This window comes from Alligator mississippiensis, chromosome 13 (genome assembly GCF_030867095.1).
Source record: "Alligator mississippiensis isolate rAllMis1 chromosome 13, rAllMis1, whole genome shotgun sequence".
NCBI lineage: Eukaryota > Metazoa > Chordata > Crocodylia > Alligatoridae > Alligator > Alligator mississippiensis.
In genome coordinates, this window is record NC_081836.1 from 52,603,644 (window position 1) to 52,628,115 (window position 24,472).

At 47.9% G+C, this 24,472-nt stretch overlaps 1 protein-coding gene and 1 pseudogene across 1 annotated transcript; both read left to right on the forward strand.

Annotated features, from left to right (window-relative positions):
• Positions 1 to 1,078: 1,078 nt before the first annotated feature.
• LOC132244659 (cytochrome P450 3A43-like) lies at positions 1,079 to 5,814 on the forward strand (annotated as a pseudogene).
• Positions 5,371 to 12,304, forward strand: LOC102572782 (cytochrome P450 3A19-like). The gene is given in 6 exon segments (XM_019494620.2): positions 5,371 to 5,588; positions 7,586 to 7,784; positions 8,019 to 8,093; positions 8,095 to 8,246; positions 8,751 to 8,902; positions 12,207 to 12,304. Coding segments are annotated over 6 exon segments (894 nt in total).
• The last annotated feature ends 12,168 nt before the right edge of the window (positions 12,305 to 24,472 follow it).

The window sequence follows — 24,472 nt, forward strand, 5'->3', positions numbered from 1 at the left end:
AGTCCAAGTCCGAAGAGTGAAGATTTTGAGGTGATTCTTATACTCAGTATCCTCAGATTTTTATATTTTTATATTATTTATACCTGCTTTCCTGGCTCAGCTCAGTTTCCTAGTTCCAATTGCTGAAAACTCTACACATGTACTTAGTAGGTTATTTTACCAGTACTATGAATATAACCTCTGTCTAATTGAGTTATTGAGAGTACCTTGCCTATCGCCAAGCCGAAATGCCTATTTTTAATCACCTGTGCAAACTCTATCTGCCCTAAACATAGATTTAGTTGGTATAAAACCACTACTTGACTTTAAGTAACCCTGAGCTGGTGTCTCTTAACCTCTCTTTCTCTTGCCTTGTCACCTCTTCTCCCCTATGATGTTTTCTTGCCTGTTCATTTCCTTTGCCTCTTCTCTTCATCTGGCCAAACAGATGTCAGTAAAGGCTATAATACATGACCATTAAACATCTTATGTCCTACTATAGCCATAAGAGTGGGGCAGTATGCGCAAGCCTACACATGAAAGCCCTGCAAGTCATTAACTGGGCCTCTGGTTACCTGGCAGCTACAGGATCTGGCCATACCAGCTCTTTAAGAAGCTGTGCATTCCCGGGCCGACACCTCTGCCGTTCATTGGGATGCATCTTGAAAACCAGAAAGCGAGTGACAAAAAATGTATGCTCTGCTACTTTGTGCTGTGAGCTGGTTTGGATGATAATGGCTTTTCAGTAACCTGGCATCCTGGGAGGGAGAGTGTGTGGGTGCAAACAAAAATAACTTTTGAAATGTTTCCAAGTAAAACACACTTGGAAGTGGTTCAACAGGGGAAGGTCCCAGCTGGAGGAAACACACACACGGGCTCTGTGGCAACTCCTAGCTGGTTGCAAAATTGCCATGGATGCCTGGCTCTCTGCTGCAGGGATTCTGGCTCCAGCCCTGCTTCCCTCTATCTCTCCTCTCTCCTTTTCATGGATGCAGAGGGATAGGAATTGGGGCCAAACAGTTCTGCATGCTACAGCCGCTCCCTGGCTCTGCGACCTCCAGCCCAAATCATCTCTGCCTCTCAGCTCCCCCTCTGACCCATGTCCACCGTGCTCTTCTTCCCTCCCAGGTGAAGATCCTCCCGCATGCCCTGTGCACACATAACAGGAGCTCTTTCAGGGAGTTCGACCAGAGTGCTTTGAGAAGTACGGCAAAATATGGGGGTGAGTTTCCCACTGAATAAAACTCCCGGTTTGGGGCGCGTGCAGGGAACCCCCAAACAGATACATCGCTGCCCTTTTCAAGGGATGGTTGCTGAGCATAGCTTCTCTGTCTCCAACCAAGGCCCCGTCCTGGCATTGCTCCCAGCTTCCCTGCACTTGCAGCGGGCTTTCCAGGATGGGAAGAGCGGAAAGACGGCAGCCCAGCTTCTTTTGAATTTTGCAGCTCTGCCATGCCCCGGGAAACTGTGGCCACAGGAGCACAAGTCCAGGCAGCCCCGAGAGTGGCCCTGAGAGCACTGAATGAAGGAGGAAGCAAAAACTGTCCCACCCCGGCCTCGGCACCAGGTTTCTCACAAGGGGCTTCCCCAACCCTTACACCTGCAGGTAATCGCATATCAGATCAGTGTGGCCCAGACACATTGTCTCCGCTCCAGGTGAGCTCTCCCAGTCAGGGGAGGCATTACTCCTTTGACAGCCTAACAGCCCCCCCACTCCTCAAATAGCAATCCTGACTGCTGGGTTGCAAAGAAGCTGGGCTGAGAGTGAGCTCCAGGTAGGCTGGACGATCCAGCATTAGCTGGATAGACTTTTATCTCATCCCTCAGCCCCTCAGGGCAGGAGCTACCTTCCAATCTGGCTCTCTGCTTCAGGCACAATGCCAGCTTTGTGCTGGTAGGAGTGCAGGGTCTCCTCTCGCATTGCCCCTCGGAGCCTCAGACGGCGGGGGGATTGTTGCATGTACGGCTGGAAAGTTTAATGAAACCCACCTAAAGAACCTATCTGCCTAATGAAACCCACGGCAGGCAAGCTTCTTTGGGTAGATGTGACAGCTTTTATTAGACCAAAGGAGCAGTTGGGGGGGGAAAAAAGTTCTTTGCAAGCTTTCAGACACAAGCACAAGCACCCTTCTTCAAGCATGGGGAGTCTCTGCTGTTCGGAGATAGGTAATGAAACCCAAAATGTTTTTAAGAGAGACTTGTGAAGCCTGAAGTCCCCACCCCTAGTGCCAGCCTCCCCTGCCCTTCAGCTCAGCCCCTAGTTTTTAATGTTCTCCAGCCAACCTCAATTGAAACACAGATTCAGAGGTCATTCTTCCCCTCTCTCTGTTTGTCTGAGGCACCGTGCAGAGAAATCCATTTACCCCACATTTAAGCTAATCTGACTAGCTGTATTATCACCAGGTAGCAATGACAGAAACAAAGAGTGCTTGGACAGCACAAACATGGTGAATCAATGCAATGATCATCAGTATGCCTCCTGCCTAAATGCACCCTGCTTGGGAAACTCGGATCTCAACAATGCAGGCGTTTGCTGGATGTGCCCAGATGTCAGCGCCGTCCCTCCACCCCCATCTCTCCTGTGCAACGTATAATAACAACAGTGTCAGCTTCTGATCTCTGACACCGCTTTTGCAAGAGGGGTGTGATGCCGTTTAAATCTGGGTGTGTACGTGGTATCGGGATCAACAAGGCAGAAACCCTGAATCCAGAAACTATAATAGACTTTATTGAAAATAATAGTAACAGACAACCTCGTACTAGGGTGTGCTGCTGCCCACGGCCCCAGCTAGTGCACATACTGCGAGGGTTCCCCCACGTGCCTTCTCGAACAAGCACATATTACAATTTGCAGATCTTGAGCAGCTACTCGTACATTGGGCATCAGCCAATTAATATGCATGCATATTTATTGATCACCAAATCAAGGCACACCTGCTCTGCATAACAGCAAGCAAAGGACTAATTGTGAGTTTGTCTTTTGCCCAGGAATGTTGATGGCAGACAGCTCATGGTGGCTATTATGGACACAGCAGTCATCAAAACCATCCTGGTGAAAGATCCCACGCCCTCTTTACCAAGCGCAGGGTAGGTGTCTGGGCTGTCCCACGAGATCTGAGAGAGTGCCCATGTACGAGAAAGGCAAAGTTTCTCCTAGTGCAGCCTCTGAACAGACCATTGGCAGATGCACTCTGTGATCTCTGAGTGCCCCATGCCTCAGTTTACCCAGCTACAAGGGCAGCTGCTGTATAGCAGCCTCAGTTTGAAAGTACTGTAGACTTGTGCATCCTTCAACCATCCTCAGCCTCTGCTTCTACATTTATAGCGGCTGAAAGACCAGTGTCCGCGATCCATTTTCAGGGTCACCAGATTGGTTGAAGTCCCAAGGGAGTGCCCTGTTTAACCAGGTGCCTTTACTGTATCCTTCCTATTTAGGACTCTGGTCTCAATGGTGTTCTGGGCTGTGCCATTACGAGAGCTAGAGATGAGCAGGGGAGGAGGATTTGCACTGTGGTCTTTCTGGCATTCACCAGCAGAAGGCGAAAGGAGGTAAAATGAGTATTTCCAGCCTTAAAAGACAGTGGGGCTTGGTGGCTTAGAACAGGCCTGTTTGCCAGAAGTTTGTCTATCGAGGCTCCCATCCATGCCTACTCTCCCACCATGTGATGGCTTGCCACATTGGGTGATGGAGGGGATCTCCCCTGTTCTCCTCCTCGGCGGGGTATTCTTGGCGGGCAGTCAGTTGAGCAATGGTTTTACACGCTGGGGCCTGGAAGCTCATTTCCCTGGAGCCCGTTGTTGATCTGAGTCATCTTCAGAAAGAGCGATGGGACACCGGGCTGATCTGAAGCCCTGCATTGATGCCCCTTCCCGCTCCTCAAGGCAGACAGTTGATGGCTATTAGCTGATAATTAGCAGACAGCAATGCCAAACTGCCTGGCAGTGTGTGCCCCTGCTTAATGGACGGGAAGGAGTCTGCAGTGCCTTCTGCTTCATTTTGCATTTCAGATGTTACCCATCATTAATCACTGTGCAGAGACATTAATGAAAATGGTGCAGAAGAAAGTGGCTAATGAGGAGTCCATGGACATGAAGAAGTGAGTCCCCAGGGGCAGCGGGACTGTGCCCATTGCGTGGGTGGGGAGTGAGTCTCGGAGGTGTGTAAGCCAACTGTTTGGTGTAGTTTTGGCAGCCCTGGACTTACCGCCGAGTTGCAGAGTTTGCAGTTCCACTCAGCAAAACCGTCATGTGGGCACAGCCATGCACTCCCTTTCGTTGGACATGCTAGTGGATATTCAGAGGCTTCCACGATATGACCCAGGCCACCACACAGATACTACACGTCGTCTGTAAGGTGTTCACTTCTCTCTCCCCTGCTCAGGCCAGGCCAAAGTGTAACTAGGATGACTCTGGTTTTGTCCCCTGACAAGCTGTTGGGTGGATTTTTTTTGGAAACGGAGAAAATCGAGGCCATCCCAAAACCCAACAAAGCACAGACGTGGATGCAACAGTTTGGGGTCAGATCCCTAGTGCCTTGTAGAGATGAGAGGTGTTTCCTTGGCTGTGCTGATGGAAATCAGTGCACAATTGTTGCCAGTCTGAAAGACAGTTCAGCTGTATCCATCCTACTGTGCAGTGTGATGGACCACTATGTGGACTGAAGGCAATTTAGATCTGGAAGGACCTGAGATGGGACAGGATGGGACCCAAGCTGTGTAAGGAGTCCCAACCAAGGAGTCAGGCATTCATATATACTGAGTCCATTCACAGGGGGAAAGCCTCTCTGCCCAGGGTGCTTCTTGAGAGAACTGTATAAATACCGTGCCAGTGAGGTCCTGCCATGCCCCTTCTCCCCTCTCTCCTCAGCATCTTTAAAGCCTACCTCAGGGGTGGCCAAAATGCAGCCTGCGGGCTAGATGCAGCCCACCAGGCCTTTCTTTCCAGCCCACGGGGCCCCTAAAAAATTTAGAAAATTAATATTTATCTGCCCCTGGCTGCCTGGCATACGGCCCTTGATGGCTTGCCAAAACTCAGTAAGCGGCCGTCCGCCTGAAATAATTGCACACCCCTGGTATAGATGCAACAACCAGCACGTCATTCACCGTGAACATTGACTCCATGAACAACCCAAAGGATCCTTTTAGAGCCCAAATCAAGAGGTTCCTCCAGCTCAAATTCTTTAACCCGTTGCTTGTGTTAGTAGATATGAGGCTCCCACACGCCTAAGCTCTCAGCCCCCTAGCATGGTGCATTAGGGGCTGATCTACAAGGTGTTCTTGAACCCTCATTTCCCACTAATGAAGGGTCCCCTTCTCCTTTCAGGAGGCATCCAGCATCATCTCACAGGACGAGGTCCTAAAATAGGTTCCTAAAGATACTAACAGAAAAGTCATGGCAAGGACCCCTTATGGCCAGTGCAGTGCTGTGGTGCCATCTGTGCAATGCCCCTCTGGATGCAGCGATGAGGTGGAAGACACTTATCTCTTCTACATGAATGCAAATGTGGTGATTATAGTTGACCATGAAGAGTTACAGAAGTCAGGAGATTCTCAGGTGAAGTTCTCTTCCCGCTACACTATTCTGCCCTCAGGGAGTCAAACTGGGTGCAGGTAACGGCGGGGTCGTTAGTTGTAGCCAACTCCAGAAGTGGAGTGATTTCCCCGCTGTATTTGTTGTACTCCCCTGACCGTGCACCCTCTTTTGCTCATGAGTCTCTGAAAACCTCTTTGCTGAGCTGCAGCCTGCTTGTGGCTCAAACACCTATTTTGTTGCTCTCCTTTTCAGTAGTGTCCTCCTTCCTTGCCCCTATTCTGAATAAAATAAGTGCGACCCTGATGCCCTCCGGGTTGTGGCATTCTTCCTTGATGTCTTCAAGAATATAAAAGAGCAACGGCGAAAGAACAGAAACACGGTCAGTCCAGCTCACGTGCCTTCCCCTTTCTGCGGGCTCTTTGCTCTGCACAGAAGGAAACCAAACACATTTCTTGAGGATGTGACATACTCTTTGTTTAAACCCTTTTTACAGGAAACTATAGAAACAAAATTTGACCCCAGCAGACTTCCTGCCTATGGCAGGGGGGCTGGATTCAATGATTCGTGAGGTCCCTTCCAGCCCCTAATGTCTATGAAATTTATGAACACACAGGAAATGCGTGTTGTTGGAGTTGTTATATCTTTCCGAAGGAAATAAGGTAGAACAAGTCTTATAAATTGCTGCCCCTGCTCTCAGTGTAATGATTGTATATGTAAAAGTAACGTTCATTAATATTCAGAGATTCTAGTGAGAGACTCTGGTTAATGATTTTTGTCCTCTTTGTAAGCCGGGAATGCAATCCATATTGGTGCTGAACCTGTTTGATCAGCTTTCACGCCTCTGCCCGGGACTGAGTAGATTTCTTGCAGCTCATGATTGACTCTCAGAGCCCAGATGACAGCTCCAAACCTAAAGAGGAGAAGCATTCATATAAATATAAGACTGTAGGTCCCTTCTTCTCCCAACAGCTAGCTGCAATGCCCTTTGCAAGGTCTGGGAAAGGGGATGGATTAGCGTCAGGGTGAACAGAAACCTCCTCCAGCTAATTTTGGGTCTTGTGGAACTGGGAGTTGTGGTCTGGATTTTCCCCAAAAGAAGAGACTGGGAAATAGGAGCTGGATTTTGTCCAGGGGCTGAACGTCTATATTCCTGGCTGGTGGCAGGAGAAGCAAAATCCTCAGCACTCGTGAAATACCCGGCTGGAAATGAGGTGTGCGCATAAAGCAGCATAGCCCTCTGATGGGTAAATGCCTTGCAAATTCCTTTCAAGAGTTCAGGCAAAGGACTCAGGCCCCTAGCCAGGGATACGAGAGAGGCAAAGGACCCTCAGGAAAGGTTCATACGTGCTTATTTGTTGTATTGTCAGACTGTAGAAAACAAGCTGCGCAAACCCACCTGGGCGTATCCTGTATATATTTTACTTTGCCACTCTTCCCTACCTGTTATTTCTTGTCTTAAACTGAGATGTTTTGGACAGGGATGGTGTCTTGCTATGTGTTAATGCAGTGTCTGGTACTGTGGAGTTACCCTCTGATGGCTTCTTTGGCACAATGGCCATAGAAGTGTTATCTCATTTATTATTATGTGGGAAAACCGGCCATGTGCATAGCACAAGCCGAGTCGTGCCACTCCTGGCACCAAGAAGCTTACAGCTTGCTTTGCAGCATAAAGGATGTCTCGGGCATCTGCCCGTCTGTAGGTATCTCTATTACGTTCTCCTATTTTACCCTTCACCATAGAGCAGCCGTGTAGTTCCTTAGGCCCGCAGTTAATACACCCTCTCCACCTAGTCCTTGAGACTGCTGTGCTGCAGCAGATTGCCTCACGGGGTCTGGTTCTAGTCCCATGCACAGCGGGGTGACTCGGTTGATTTGAATGGCATCACTCCAGATTCAAACCAGTGTCGGACCCACTGTTTGCCATCACTATGCGTTGGACTCTGGGGGACGTTCTGCCGTTGAAATTACACAGCCAACACGGAAACTGCACTGAATTGAGGCCTGAACTCTCCTTTGATCTGGGCAGGGATCTGCAAAGGTCCTAGGCCGCTGTGCCTTGTGGGTGACCTACTGCATTCTTCGGGTTTCCCCCTTTCTCTGTGTGTGTACACCTGTCTCCGGCCCCGACTGACCTTGAAGTTTTGGTACAGGCCGTCATCTTTGTTTTTGCTGGTTATGAGACCACCAGCACCACCCTCAAATTCCTCTCCTCTAACTTGGCCGCTCACCCTGATGTGCAGCAGGAGGAGATGGATGCTGCTCTTCCCAACGAGGTAAGAAAAGGGGAGGATTTGGGTATCTGTGTACCAGCAGAAGTGCTCCGCTCAAAGCTCCTGCTCCAACCCTGGGTGCGTTACAGTGCAGCGTTTAAGGAAGCTGGGCTCGAAACTATTGCCTCTACTGCAACATGCAGATCTGTTTCAGGTTGCCTATAGGCAGCAAGGTGAGCCCTGAGAGAGCTTCCTATGGACCTGAAAATCCATTCCCCTCTGCCATACTCTCCCAAGGCCATATCCACCTACAAGGCTGTCAAGCAGATGGAGTATCTTGATATGGTGGTGAATGAATCCATCAAACTCTTCCCCCCAATGTGGGTGGCTGGAGAGAGGCTGCAAGAAAACCATTGTGACAAATGAAGCAACCTTTCCAAAAGGGACTGTCACCATGATCCAAGCCTACGTGCTGCATCGTGGTTCAGAGCTCTGGCCAGAGCCAGAGGAGTTGAGGCCTGAGAGGTAAGGGCCAGGAAGGGGAAAGAAACATACTTGCCAGCTTCATCCTGAAGCCTGCGAGTGGAAACAGCAACAATAGTGGGGAAAGTGTGATTACAACATTTAAATGAGGCGTTTATCATTGTCTGACATCTAGTCCCAGCATTACCGTGCAGGGAGTTTTATGATCTACATCCATAAACTGTGCATGGAATTTAATTAACTGTATTGAAGAAAATGACAGTGAGACCAGCTCCCAGCAGCTGAAACACTGAGGGGTTTATGGCTAGATATTAAAACAAGAGCCACTGGGTGATTGGCACGATGCCATGCAAATCATCAGCAGAAGGGCAAAGACATGTAGGAAATAAAATTTAATTTTCCAATTCTAGTTAAGAAACAATCCCTGCTCAGATTTCGCTGTCAAGTCAGACCTGGAGAAATGAGGCCAGAGACTGAGATGGAGCAAAAGTTTAGGAAAAGATAGGAAGAATTAGCACCTCTCTTCATTTCTCTCTTTGGAACCAGGTTCAGCAAAGAGAGCAGAGACTCCTATACCTTCCTGCCCTTCGGAGCTGGCCCCAGGAGCTGTGTTGGATTGAGGTTTGATCTTCTCATCCTGAAAGTGGTCTTGGTTGTCCTGGTGTAAAACTTGTCCTTCAGAACTTGCAAAGACAGCCGGGTGAGAGCCCACATTGATGGGTGTACCATTGGTCTTACTGGTCTAGTCTCGTGGGGATAGTCCCGTGTGATCGTTTTCACTTCTGTCTCAGAATAATTAGGGCGGTGTCTTCTACGCACATGAAATCCCTTCTCCCAGTAAATCCACAGGCTTGTCGTCTCTGTAGCACTGAATCCTTTTGCAGGCTTGGTTTTTTTCTTCACCCTGATAGAAAGCTTTCCCTGTGGATTAGAGACATGTTGGAATAAATGGAGTTAAGTGCCTTATGTAATTGCAAATTGGCTCAACACATGTTCCTGCCACATTCTTTAAACCTCGTAGTAAATTAATTTAATATTGGTAAAAAGAGTGAGAACAATGTCTCTTGAGTCAGAAGGCTTCTGCTTATCCAGTGAATGGATGCATTTTGGGCAGGGGCAGTGCAAACTTTCCCACACCTCCTTGCTGATCTGCCTGGCTCCGGGGTTAAAACGGCTCCTCTCAAAAGGGGGCGAAGGTACTTCAGCTTTGATAACTCATTCAGTTCTTGTACTCCTGGCAGGGGGCATGTTTTAGTGTAGGTGCACCTATCAGCTAGGAAAATGCTTTAAACTGCAAAACTCAATAGCACATAAGAGGTCATCAGAGGAGAGTAAATTTTTTTTAGGCATTGATACTCAAATCAGTGACCCCAGTGATTTGAACTGAGCAGAGGCATAGCTGGGTCATTTTGTGTCCTGGGCAGTGGCGGCTTATGGGACAGCGGCCAAGCCAACAGTGGTTGTGGTAATACCAGGCTGGCAGTGGTAGAGGCTGCTATTATTGTGCCCCCCTCCTAAGTTGGAGCCTGGGGCTTTTTCCTTGCTCATCCCCTCTAGTTACGCTACTGGAACTGAGTAAGTGATCTGAGGACAGACAACCTCCGTAGCTGGAGAAGTTATAGAAGAGGCACCTTCTATAAGTCACCTCCTCCTTCTATCAGGATGTCTTTGGTCTTACGTGGGATCAGCTTCAGCTCTTCTTCCACGAACTGATGGAAGGCAGCATTGAGAGAGCTGGAAAGTGGTACTGTTTGCATTTGTCATCAAATAAACACGTTGGCTGAAATTGTGTGTCAAATAGTCCCTGTTGCAAGCTCTGTCTGTAGCGGCCTTGGAAGAAGTCGGTGGGAGGCATCTCTTTCCTTTCCTGTGTAGAGAGTTGCAGTTTAGATATTCTAAATTTGCCTTCTGTGAATGCTCTACCACATGCATAGGTAGGCAAAGCTCTTTGAGTAGATGTAATATCATTTATTAGACCAACTGGACGTAGGCAGGCAAGGTTCCTCGAGTAGACGTGATATCTTTTATTAGACCAACTGGGTAGTTGGAAAAAAAGTTCTTAGCAAGCTTTTGGGCACAAACACCCTTCTTCAGGCATGGGGAGTCTCTGCTGGTCTTACCTGGGATCAGCTTCGGCAGAGACCCGCAGAGACTCCCTACGCCCGAAGAAAGGTGATTGCGCCTGAAAGCTTGCTAAGAACTTTTTTCCAACTACTCAGTTGGTCTAATAAAAGTTATCGTGTCTACTCGAAGAACCTTGCCTGCCTACGTCCTTAGACCAACACAGCTACAACCAAAAACCCAGCTACAACATTCGTGTTACATGTGATGCTTCTATGAGCATGCTTGTTCAAGAGTTGGGTTTCTTGGAGAATATGAACCCAGTGGCCAGGGACATGCTCAAAAAAGATGTGTTTTAAAAATCAAACAAACACTCCCAGGTTTTATTCCTTTACCGAGAAGTGCTGTGTTTTAATTTCTACTGACCTGAGCTGCAACTCGGCTGCTAACCCTTCAATTCGTCCCATTGCTCCTTTCTGGGTGTGTGCAGAAGTTACGTTTTTCATACAACGAGGCCCCTGAAAGTGCTCTGTAGCCATAACACAAAAAGCATTCACAGCTGCAAAGCACTTTTAAAATGGCTGATTGCATGAAAATTTAACCCTCGTCCGATATAGTATCAGACAGGGGCACTCTAAGGTAGAGCGCTGCTATCTGATACTATATCAGACCCTGCAAGGGTTAATTTTGGGCGATTCCTTCTGCATGCCATGCGGCTTTGCAGGGATCGGCTGGTGCTTGCACAGGTGAGCTCTGGCCCTGCCCCACCCCTGGGGCTGTCACAGAGAGGAGACAGAAAACCTCTGTCTCCTCGCTGCACTGCTGTGCTGGGGAGTGGGGGAAAGGGAGCCCCCCAACCTTGTGTGCACCACCCCAGCTACCTCTGTCAAGCTGCCATGTGAGCAACTTGACAGTGAGAGAGACTGCCACGCCTGGAGCTGGGGGAGGAGGGAAACAGAGGCCCCTGCCTACCTTGTGGGCCCAGCCCAGTTCCCCCCAGGACCCCAGCAGGTCAGGCCTGTGAGGCAGGGGGCTCGTCCCTCTCCCCACCCCTCCGCTCCCCACCGCAGCTCCACATGCAGCAGTCTCTGCCACTGTCAAGAAGTTTGGATGGGGGGTGGGGGGAAGGGAGCCCCTTTGCTGTGCGAGCCTGGCCTGGCTCTCCACAAGATCCCAGCAGGGATAATTGTGGAGGGCCACATGGCAGGGGGGGCTCTGCCCCCCCACCCATTCCTCCAGCCAATGCTGACAATTGTCAGCTAGTGGAGATGGACAAGGCTGGGAGAGAGTTTCCTGGGAGGCTGCTGGAGCACCCCCCGCTTGCTGATTTGGGCCAGTGCAGGCAAAATCTGAGCCCCAGCCCCCATCCCCAACAGGCAAATACGTGCTGGGTTCAGTTCAATGACGCTCTAACTCGTGGTGCTTTGCGTACAGCACCATAGTCAGAGGACCTCCCCAACAGGCTGCCTGAACTTCTGTACACAACCTTTGTTACACTAAACAATACCTCTCCCTCTTTACTGTTAATGCCCTTCAGCTATTAGCAAACTACAGTAATTGTTTATCCATCCTAAATTGATTTAACCCTGAAGTCTTTAATCATGCATCCAGCTCCCTGATCAGTTTTGTAGCTCTCCTCTAAGCTTTTCCCAATTTGTCAATAATTTCCTGGTGAGATGGGAGCTAGGATCAGAGAAGCTGTTGGCTCTGCTGCTGTGGGGAATTAATTGCTGTATTTTGTCCTTCACACTAGAGCAATAGCAGGGTAGTCTGTTAGAGTGGACTTGTAAGGAAGGTCAGAAAATAAATGAAAGCGAGAGACACAAGGCATGCACAAGTGCTTTTCAGGATTTCTGTCAGGATACAGTGCTAGACATCATGTCTGCTGTGTCTCTTCCTATATTCATTGACTTGTTATTTATTTCTCTCTACTCATGGTAAAAATCCCTATGGTGCTGGAATCAAAGGGTTTCATGCATCCCAAGAAGCCCATAATCCTGAAGGTGGTCCCCAAAACCAGTATTCAGCCAGAAGAGTAAAAGACGGTGTAGCAAAGGTTTCTACCCGATGTTTCTTACACCCTGTTCCAGTTGCATGAGAAGAGGAGGCAAGTAACACTATATGAGATGCAGTGGTGCCAGGTGTCTTCACAAAGGGTTGCCCTAATTCCTAGGATCTGGAGAAGCACTTTGTGTCATGACTAGCACCCTTTCAGCTAAGCAGAGGTCAGGATGCCTCTGAGAGACCAGTAATGCTGTTAGACTTGGATGCTTTCAGATGCATTTTGCAGATTAACCTCTTCTCAGCTCCTTTATTCAGACATTGGCAGTCTCTTCTGAAAGTTTAATTTAAATCAAGGGTAAGGAGGCAAATTGCCCACATACGAAGGGAATTACCCATTGTATTCCCATTCCTACCCCTTCATAGGATGAACCTATTTGTCTTTTGCTTCTGTATATGCAGGCATGAGGTATTAGCTATGGCTTTTTTCCTGGGCCATGTGATGTTTCACTGTTGTGACCCCATACGTGGTAGTCATTATGCCTTTGCAGGAAATAATATCCATGGCCAGTTTCTGGAATGGACTTGTACAAACTTACACAGATCTCTTCTGATTTGATGTGGGTTTTATAATGACATGGTCATGATTCAGATGGCTGCGGAGTTGAATGTGGAGCCTAGGGATAAGCAATTGCCACTAATGGTCGGTGATTTGTGGAGTGGGAGTGAAGTGTACTGCAGGTTCGCTCTGATTGCTTGCTTATTTTATCTCTCTGGGTCTCCAATGATCTCCTGAGGGAGGGATAATTTTTGCATAGATATCAGTCTGGGTATGGGGCTTTTCCATTTTTTTTCCCTGTTTCATTCCCTTCTGTAAGATTGACTAGGTCAAGTATAGACAGTCAAAAAGCCCAAGGCTGTATTGATTTAATCTTCTCAGTTTAGTCTAACTTGCATAGATTGAACCGATGAGCAAATGAACAGACATTCACTTTTGATTCCAGAAATGCAGCCACATGCCTGCAGTAGCCCAGGCTGGAAGATGAGGGGCATTAGGGATGCCTCCCTGATCAGCTGGAGCAGACAGCTTGAGCCAAGGCTAGTTTATCCAACCTGTGAGGTGGAGGTGGGGGTGGGGGGCGAGGGAGGTGCAAATCATCCTGAGATGCACCCTGAGATGCTGCAGGACTGTGAGTTAACTTGTATCTGGAGGGGATCTGAAACAGTAGTTCAATGAGCTGATTTAACCTAAATCAGTTAAGTCTGATACTACATCCATCCAGGTTTATCTTCAATTGGTGTTGGCCATTTTGAAAGCAGTTTTATGTGCACTGAACTTCTGGGCTAGGGACAGAAGTTACACATAAACAGGTTTAAGTGATTAGAAACTGGTTTAAAACTGTAACAGAATAGAAGTTCAGTGCAGATAAACCAGTTTCAAAATGGCTGAAACTGGTTTAAGATAAACCTGGTTGAATGTAGTATCAGACTTAACTGATTTGGGTCAAACTGGTTTATGAAACTTCTGTCCCTTCCTAGTTCAAGTTAAATCAGTCCCCCAGCATCCCTGCATGCTTTCCAGTCCTGAGCTGTGCTATGCTGTCTGCCCCAGAGATCAGAACTGGCCCTGCCCCTCTGCTCCATAGGTGGAGCAGTGAGGGCTGGCTGACAAAGTGGGGCGGGGCAAACCCGGCTAGGGATGCAGCCCAGTCTACAGAGGGGGGAACGGGGGGGAGGACTGGACTGCCCTTCCCAAGCAAACCCCGGCTGAGGCTGGGGCCAGGGAGGAGGGTCAAACATCTCTTCCCCTGCTCAAACTTACTGCTGGCTGCAGCTGTGGACTACAAATCCCAGAGGCACCTGGGAGCAGGAAAAGGAAGTGATGAACAACCCTACAGGGTCCTGCTGCTGTAAGTCTGTACTGAGACCTCAGGAGCAGCAGGAAGAGGAAACACAGCCAATGAGCCATACTCTATCACCCCCTGGCTTCTGGCCTGAGCCACTGCAGGAATTTGACTGCATTTCCTGAATCAAAGGTAAATGCCTGTTCAGTTTTGTTTCAGTTTAATCTGTTCATCTTAGACTAACCTGTAAAGATTGAATCAATTCAATCTTGGGTTTTTTGATTATCTGTACCTAGCCCTGTTGTGTTATAGATTTGAACTGGTTTCTGATCACTTATATCGGTTTATGTGTAATTTCTGTCCCTAACCTGTGAGATTTAAACCAGGAAAAAGAATAGTACTTTGGCAAGGTGCAGAGCTGAGACACACCTTAATATACTGGAAGACTTGATTTTGGAGGAAGGACTCTACCGCTTGGTACTGAAAAAAGAGAAGTCTCACTGGACCTTGTCATTCCAAGACTAGCATTATGCTCAGTACTCTACACATGTGATGTGGTTTCATTTTTAATCATCTAAACAGTACTAATAAAAAGTGATTAAAATAAAAACTTACATACATTCCTGTTTGCTTCTGCACTGAGTTGAAGTCAACCTCTGATTCATCAACACAGATAAATTCATTACTGGGGGACACAGTCCATATCCTGGGGATGTGTCCAGGAAGTCAACATAATTTTATGGTATCTGCCATGCTAAACAAGCTGGGTCTTTGTCATTGCTGACTAGGAGATGTGTAGGGGAAATCGTGTCTTGCAAGAAGTAGTGCTGTTGATTTGATCTTTGGCCTTCTTTCTCAGCAATGAGCAGATAAATACCCCAATATGAATTCATGGCCATTGAGGTCCTAGATGTGCTGTTTTGAATTAAATTGAGGCCAAAGTCTGGAGCTGCTGTGGTTGTTAAAGATCCATGGTATTTTTCAGATTTTGTATTGTATTTTAATATTTCTCTCCTTGTCAAAGTCCAAATTGCTATTCCTATTCAGTGATAGAGCATTTTTCAAATCCTTTCCTACAGTAATAGCACTCTATTTCTGTGCATTGTTCAATAACTTCATATTTTGCCCAGAACTGCACTGGCTGCACTTCAGGGCTGGGTAAAATGATCTCTAGATATATAAAGTTTACAGACTCAGTAAAGCATAGGAAACACTTTGGATTCCCTAGGGGTTATTCTAATTAATCTTCACTGTAGAACACAAGATATTATAGCATTAAGTTAACAAAAGCAAGAGTTCCTTCTTAGTCATGCAAATTCTAAATGGGACTGCTTCTGACTTGTGTAAATCAACACAAAACTAAATTTCTAGAGCTTTATTTCTGCCACCATATTCTGGATGTGTTTCAGAATACCAATACTGTCTACTTGTTGCTAGACAGCTGCAGAAGTGCTGTGAACAACACTGAGATCTTTACATGGTCTTTTAAAATCTGAATAAGGCCTTTGAATCAATCAAGAGAGGGGCCCTGTGGAAGTTCCTGATGAGATTTACTTTCCTGCCAATATTTGTTACCATTTCCAGACTTCTACATGACAACATGACAGCACCTGTGGCATGCACCGCAGGGGGCACTACTATGTAGAGCCGCCCGCCTCTGTGCCAGGCCCAAAAACCTTGCTTCTGGAGTCTCCCTCGGGGAGCCTACAGCCAGCTGTCCTGCTTCCTGGAGAACACCCACAAGCTCGGGGTAATGCTGCCACCACCTGAGCACTGGTCTCTGGCTGCCCAGGGCACACAGATCCTGCGAACCTTGGGGTGCTTTGCCCACAGTAATATTTCTGGGTGCTTCTTTCAGTCCGAAGCATCCCAAGATAGCATCAGGTAGAACTAAGGGAAAATAAAAAGACAAACTTTGCTGGCCAAGCTGAGAGTGGAAGGCTTCCTCCTCCCTCCACAGTAGCACAGTCAAGCAAGCCATAACCCAACACCTTTGTTGGTTGGCTGGGGGAGGAGGGAGGGAAGTAGAATAAGGAAGTCAGAATACACTCTGAGTAAACGTAAGCAATGGGAGTCTTTACAGAGTTTGGACACAGTGATCCTTTTAAGACACAACTGGTCTATACATAATTCCTAATTCCTGGAAGGTTTCCCGGTTTTTAGTTACAGAAAATCACCAGGCAGCAGCCTGGGGCATTTGGTTGCAGCTTTCAAAATGCCCACTGGAAGGAAGGGAACGCTCCCCGCCCCCCGTAGTTATTTTATCTGGCCGGGTCACCTGAATAACCAGCCTGAACCAAGAAGAAAACAAGATGAGAGAGGGGTCATCTGGGCTGATCCAAGTGAGGGACAGAGAGAGGTGGAGGGGATTTCTTCACAGCAACCATCCTAAGCAATGGCTTAGAAATAGACCCCTTCCATATTAGAACTGGAGTCAAGCAAGGATGTGTGATTGCAGCAATTCTCTTTTCAGGGTTTTCAATGGGAAGAACTTGGACTGTCCAGAGCTTCTAGGAAAGGAGATGTGGAGTGTGCTCCATGGACTTCGGGAATCACTATAATGCAAACATTGTGATTGTCACCAGTCCAGCTGGTGAATTGTCTGAACAATAGATTTGGTGAGCACATAGACTACCTTGCCTTGGGTTCCTGCATTCCTCCTGACATCTAGCCTTTGGCTTGCTTCTGACTATTCCTGACTCATCCTCAGATGACAAGGGATACCTGCCCACATCCCAGGTGCTGATAAGCAGGATGAGAAAGTAATCCTTTTCCATGCACTGTAGTAGTTTGCACCACAGTGGGTATAGTGATGGTAGATGTGCAGCAGGTAGATTTAAGGGATCATTGTACAGCAGCAGTCTTGGATAGGCATAGATCTTCTCCAGAAGCTTGCTAATTGCAACTTTCCATCAGATATGAGGAGGAACAGTGTTGCTGAGGACAGGGAGCCAAGGCAGAGGTATCAGTCAATGTGTTCCTGAGATGATACACATCTTTGAATATAGCTGCACATTAATGAGTTTGATGTGTGATGACCATTTCCAGACTAGCGCACATTACTCTGCCACAGAAAGAAGATGGCAAGAGCTGACATCTTTAGGGTTGCGGCTTTTGCACCCAACAATGACCCAGTCAGATTAGTAAGGAGGTTGTTGCATGTCTTTTAACTTTCACTGCTGTCTTTTTCATGTGTTTGTGGTAGCTCAATGTCCCATCTAGCATCACAGAGGTAGACAGGTTGTGCTTCATGCCTCCGCCTCTGACCATTCAGGTAGGTGTTCAGCTCACAGGCAGTATTGGCATGGTTTAGATGGAAAATGCTAGAAAATGTCTTATTGATGGTTGGCTGGAGGCATCAAGCTTTTCCTAAACCCTGAGAGAAACTTTTTCCGGACCCTGAGACAGTACCCTGGCTCAGTGTTACAGCCTTCCCTCTCTCCCACAGCTCCATTCACTAAAAGTGTATAACTTCTCCTGGGCCAGCAAATTATCCTCACCAGCTAGCCCAGTCCTCCTAGGCAGGCCTGCAATCACTTTCTTACCACCTACAGCTGGGCTGCAACCCCTGAAATATGCAGCCATCTGCAGAGCCTTTTCCACAGGGAAACAAAATGCAATAGGCCCAAAAGTATGTGTTCTCTCTATCCCTTTAAACTTTAAGGGAGTAACATTCTCCATCAACCTCTGTCTTGAATGCTATAGGATCTGTTACTTGCCATCATCTCTTCCATATTGATATCAGCAGGGGGGTTTCAGGTCTGAACTGCTGTAGTGTTGGCCAGTGATCTGGATCATGGTGTTGTGTATCAGCTAAGAAATACAGTCCCGTATCCAAATTGTTGTTTTGTCTCTGTGTTTTCACTGTAGAACCATTCAACTCAACCCCCTTGCAGGCGGTGGTGGGGGTAAGGGTGGGAAACTGAGGCAGTGATTCTCAACCATGGTGCCATGGCATGCTGGGGTGCCGTGAGATCCTTTAAAGGGTGCCACATAACACTAACATTGTTAGGTGTTAAACACCTACGCATGCCTGATTCACAAGATAAAGTTAGAGATTTCAAACAGGAATCCATAGTGCTAAAAACATTTTGCCCTGCTGCGGTCTCTCCATAATCAAGAAACAAGTGAAAACTAAGAGCTGGTATTTTCTGAGGGCTGCCTCGAGTTTAAAAAGGCTGAGACTCACTGGTCTAAAACAGTATGACCTGCTGTGGTCTTTCTGAGTTGTTTGCAAAGGAAGTATTCTATTTTTCCTTAATCAAAAAATGAGTGTAAGATTGGAGCAGGCATTTTCCAAGGGGCACTGTGAGTCTCACTAAGACTGCTTTGTATCTAAAAAGTTGGAGAACCTCTGGCCTGAGGGCTTCACTCACCACCATCTCAAGATGCTTCCTCTGAAGGCCAGTTTTGTAAGTGAGAGTGGCCTGGTGCGGGGAAACGTTTTCAAAACCTTCATATTTATTTAGGGTTTTTTATGCAGGGACCTTGATGTTCTAAGGAGGTGAATAAATATTGCAGTTTGCATTTCTCACGTGGGGAACTATAAATACATCGGAGATTAGTCTATTTACCCTCAGAGCTGTTATCTCTGACCTCAGTGTAGCTGGTCCTTAACCACAAAACCCTTTAAAAAACCACCTTGGACATGAAATTGTGGAACGAGAAGTCATCTACAGACTGGTTTGTATTAAATATGGAGTCTTATCCCATTACCTGAACTATTTTTTTTTATAAGTCCCATGTCCCCCAAGGGGTTAACTGCCTTGTTCAGCTTTTTTGATCTCTTCAACCTACCTTTACCTCCTTCATCAGTGCCTCCTTCTTCCCTTCCTCTTTCCCTGTCCTCTGTATTTAAATGACTGTATTCCTTTCTATTTAGTATCCCTGCTCTCTGAAAGTCCGTTCAGAGCATCTGATGAAGTAGGCCAATGGTTTTCAAACTTTTTGTCATTTATGGACCACTAAAACATTTTGAATGGAGATGCAGACCCCTTTGAATTGTAAGTGTGGGTATTCACATACCTTTGATTGCTCATAGTAATTTTTAGACATAGTCCATGGACGTTCAGGGGTCCATGGACCACAGGTTGGAAACCACTGAAGTAGGCTGTAGCCCACAACAGTTCATGTTTCTCAGGGGAGGGGATGAGGCTGATGTGGTTTGGAGATCCAGCAATGTGGGGACAGGAGCTGAGGGAGATCAGCTGGAGAGGGGCCGGGGGTGGGTTGTGGGACCGCGGCTATGGGGAAAGTGGGCTGTGCGAGGAAGGAGTCTGGAGGAAAAGGGAGCTGTGGACATTAGGCCTGGAGGGGGTGACAGGGAGCCCAGGGGATGTGGGGCAGAGGGGACACAATTGGGGTTTCGGGGATAATGGACTGACAGGAACGGTGACTTAGGGGACGCGTCGGGGAGGGCGGGAAAGGAGGAGCAGATCTCATAAACATGACACTGAAATTCCTCTAATCTTAGTCTCCCACTTGGACTTTTGAATTTGACCCAGCAGCGGCCTGTGTAAGACAGGTCCCGGCCTGGAGACAGATGCATTGCCATAGGAGAAGACTCGCCCCCAGATTTTCCCATATTTCTGGAAACTCTCCTTGTCACCGTGCACCGTGTCACCTTTGGCAGTGCAGGAGTGGGTGGGGAGCTCGCCGTGGTGAGTCTGAGCAGGGTTAACTAGTAGAGCTGTAACAACGGCAGGGTGTAATTATCCAGGCAGCCTGCGAGCTGGGCTGCATGAGCACCGGGAGCCTCCTCTAACTCCCCGCACGGTATCCCAAGCACGTTCCAGAGAAAGGCAGTGTTTTCCACCCAAAAAGACCCAATTTCTTGAAGAAGCCGAATGATCAGATCCCAAAGCTGCAAACAGAGAAACAAACAAACAAAAACCCCTTTTATGTGAATAGGGGCGGTACAGACTCGTGGGGAGCGCCCCGTTGTTTGGACCCATTGGATCTTTACTGAAATGTTGAGGCAAGGCTGTGGCACTTGGAAACCCTGACTACGCTTCCCCCCTCCATCAGCCCCAGTTCAATATGCTTTTTCTCACACTGTGATTTTATTATTTTATTATTTCAGGATATGGGCAATGTAAGCTATATCTTCTAGGACACGTGCCCCCCTGTCATAATTGCCATTAATCATTACTGAAAGAACAACAGAGCAGTCTATCTGATAGGAAATCTGTAATGTGCCCAAACGGGTTTCAGGCAAAATTAAATGAGTTCACCTGTCACATGGGTCCAGGTCATTAATGGTATTTAAGCCTCTGACTCACTCATTTCTATAGGAGTTTGGCCTTTATATCTTTGAAAATCTGGGCTTTGGTTCTTTGCTCTGGCAAGGTAGGAATTATTGGCTGGGGGAGAAAAGTGAATTGTAGCAGCATTCAATTGGGGGTGGGGAGGAAGAAGAAAGGAAAAACAGAGTTGGTGAGCTAAGACTGGGGACAAGGAAAAAATAGCTGAGTCAAAAGAAAGACATAAGGGAGAAAACATAAGATAGAAAATGATATGGACTGGTTATAAAAGTTAGCAGCAGAAAAGACCCACCAAATCTCAAATCTATACCCCACTAGCTGTGCCTAGTCCTCCAGCAAGCCTTCAAGGGATTTTTGCACCAAGAAATAGTTAGTGGGATAATATGAAGAGTCTAGGTTTCTATAGAAACATTTAGAAGAAAGATCATTTTAATTCCCTCTCTCTTCTCGTCCTCCAAGTCTCTCAGTTTCACTGAACTCAGGTCTTGATTATACAAAATTATACAGTGCTTTTGTTTTAACTTTTGCCCCAGCACAATTCAGTGCTCCTTTGCCAGTCCCTTGGTCATGGTAAAAACATGTAACATCTGTAACATGGGGATTTAATGGAAACATCACTGGAAATCCCATTGGGGACAAGGGGAGCCTCTCGAAGGTGAAGTGCCAGATGAATCAACCTCACTGCAGGTGACACTAGCTATGCCAAGGCCTTCTGGTCCCCAAGCTTCCTTTCATCATGTCACTCTGCTCAGGCCTTCCTAAGGCAAGTGCAGATAATTCACCAAGGCAAGTAATCTCCAAACTGCATGGCAGCCAGGAGGAAATACTGTCATTGTTTCTGCCTACCCTGAGTTTCACCTGTTTTATGCTGGAATGAAAGTGCACTGCCTTGCACCGTGTTTGAGCTAATACACCCTGCAGCCTGGGGGAGAGGCAGAGGCCAACTAGGGAACCAACTCTACTGGTTGAAAGAGGTTCATTCCACCTCACAAACAAGGGGAACTTCCCTATAGACTCGTCTTCCCTTGCACTAGGACAAATTGAATAATAGAACAGGCCCTACCAACAAGCAATGTGAACCAATGAAACACAAGAAAAGAAGCATGACATCATCAAGCCAAATGGTAATAGGTGGACTTGTGGTCTATAAAGCAAAGCTTTGGTTACCCAGCAGCTTTTGCAACTTGATAATGTCGCCTTTATGGATGTCATCTCATATTCCTGAAGCAGCTCCCTCCTAGGGCCCTTAGCATTATGAGGACCTCAGCTGAGAAAGGAGCACGCCATGCTGCGGGGATTTCCCAGAAGACTGTCTGAAGGCATCGGGGCCTGTCATAAGACAAGAAAAGAGAGAAAAAAAGTAGACTATCCCATGAAAACAAAATGCATAGCCTAGCTTGCTCGCCCTGTCTGCAGTGCTGCAGAAGCCTTTCTGGCTCAGTGGTGTTTAGGCAGGGGCGGGCAAAATATGGTCTGTGGGCTGGATCTAGCCCTGCAGGCAATTCCACCCAGCCCATGAGGCTGCTCTGTAAGCGCCCTGTAAGCCCTGGCCCTGGGTTGACACTCTGCAAGTTGGCGCCTCTATGAAGAAGGTGAGGCTGTACTTGGAAAGCAACCACCCCATATCCCAGCCTGGCCTGGCCCGCCCCAGCCCCAAGCCAGGAGGTGCTGGGGATAAGAAGCCTCCGCCTGGCACAGGCTTTTGCTGGAAACCTCATGGCTCTTTCTAGCCTCCCTGACTGTGAGAACGGGAATGCCGGTATGGCTCCACTGGGCCAGGCCAGGGACTCCCACTTGGGGAAAGGGGAGAGAGCACAGGGAGCCGTGGACTATGGGGCCGGGCTGGGCTGACCGTGCACACTGCCGCCATGTGCATCCAGGGACTGGGGTGGGAGCGTGGGGAGTTGTGTGCCATGGAGCCAGGTGGGGCTGGCCCTGCTCACTGCCACCACATGCAGCTCCAGGGACTGGCACACTTTAGAGACTCCAAGGTCCCCCGCCCTCAACACATACACACTCTCCCACACCCTCCCACAGCCCCCACACGCACTCCAACTACCATACCCCAAACACACCCACACCCTCCCACACCCACACCCCACCATAACCACACACACTCCCAACTTCCTCACCATAACACCCACACCTTCTCACATCCCCCACACGCATTACCACACCCCTCACCCACCACCATACCCCCAAACACACCCACACCCTCCCACATGTGCTCCTAGTCCCCTACCATAAACCCACACACACCCACATGCTCCCACAGCTGCAACCCCAACCACAATTGGCCAGTGTCATAGCAGAGCCACTGGCAAGGTTGTTTGAGCACTCATGGTCAAGTCCCAGAGGACCGGAAAAGGGCCAATGTGGTCTCTGTTTTCAAGAAGGGGATGAAGGAGGATCCAGGTAACTATAGGCCAGTTAGCCTCACCTCTATCCTTGGGAAAACCTTTGAAAAAATTATTAAGGATCACATTTGTGGGAGTCCAGCAGGGAAAATAATACTGAAGGGCAAACAGCACAGGGTCATAGCAGGCAGATCCTGCCTGACTAACCTCATTTCTTTTTATGACCAGGTCACAAAATGCTTAGATGCAGAGGACGAGGTAGATGTCATCTACCTGGATTTTAAAAAGGCCTTCAATACAGTATCTCATCCTATTCTCATAGATAAACTGAGCGGCTCTGATACACATGATTATGTGGTCAGGTGGGTGGCAAATTGGCTAGTAGGATGCACCCAGAGAGTGGTGGTAGATGGGTCAGCATCGACCTGGAAAGATGTGGCCAGTGGAGTTCCCCAAGGTTCGGTCCTTGGACCGGTGCTGTTCAATGTCTTCATCAGTGACTTGGGTGAGGGCGTGGAGAGCACTCTGCTCAAATTTGTGGATGACACTGAATTATGGGGTAAAGTAAACACATTAGTGGGCAGGGAATAAATCCAGGTGGATCTGAACAGGTTGGAGAAGTGAGCAGAGCAGAATAGGATGCAATTCAACGAGGACAAATACAATGTGCTGCACCTGGGAAGAAGGAATCACCAACACACATACAGGCTGGGGAACGACCCACTCAGCAGCACTGTAGCAGAAAGGGATCTCGGAGTCATAGTTGACTCCAAGATGAACATGAGTCCTCAATGTGATGAAGTCATCAATAAAGCTAACTGCACTTTATTGTGCATTAGTAGGTGCATCATAACCAGGTCCAGGGACGTGATGCTTCTCCTCTATGCAGTGCTGGTGAGGCTGTAGTTGCAGTACTGCGTCCAGTTTTGGGCACTGCACTTCAAGAGGGATGTGGATAACCTTGAGAGGGTCCAGAGGAAAGCCACTCGTATGCTTGGGGGCCTGCAGGTAAGGCCCTACGAGGAGAGGTTGAAGGACCTGGATCTCTTCTCCCCTCTCTGCAAGAGAAGGCTGAGAGGGGATCTTGTGGTTGCCTACAAATTCATCAGCGGGGGGCAGCAAGGAATGGGAAATGCTCTGTTTCCCAGGGCACCCCTGGAGTAACTCGAAATAATGGCAACAAACTGACAGAGAGGAGATTTAGGTTAGACATTAGAAAGAACTTCTTTACAGTAGGGGTTGCCAGAATTGGTGTCCAAGGGAGGCTCTCCCCTACCTTGGGGGTCTTGAAGAGGAGACTGGAGATGCACCTGGCCGGGGTCATTTAACCCCAGCGCTCTTTCCTGCCCAGGGCAGGGAGTCAGACTTGATGATCTGCTGAGGTCCCTTCCAACCTTAGCATCTATGAATCTACGAATCCTCCTTGATCTGTCATCTGCCACTACTGAGAACAAAAGTCCAGTTCCATCTTCTTTTGAACCCTGCTTCTGGTAGATGAAGGCTGCTAATAAATCCCCCCCTCCGTCTTCTTGTCTCCAGACTAAATAAGCCCAGTTCACTCAGCCTGTCCTCACAAGTCACGCGCCCCAGCCATTTCCACATGCTCTACTTGGTTTTCACAGTAAACTGCAATATTGGAGACTGAGCAGCTCATTTACATGTTCTTGAAAGGAGAATCCTGCTTGAGAGTAAAGACAGCCCAGTGAGAGCAATCAGCCCTGCCTCCTGACTCACGTGATCCC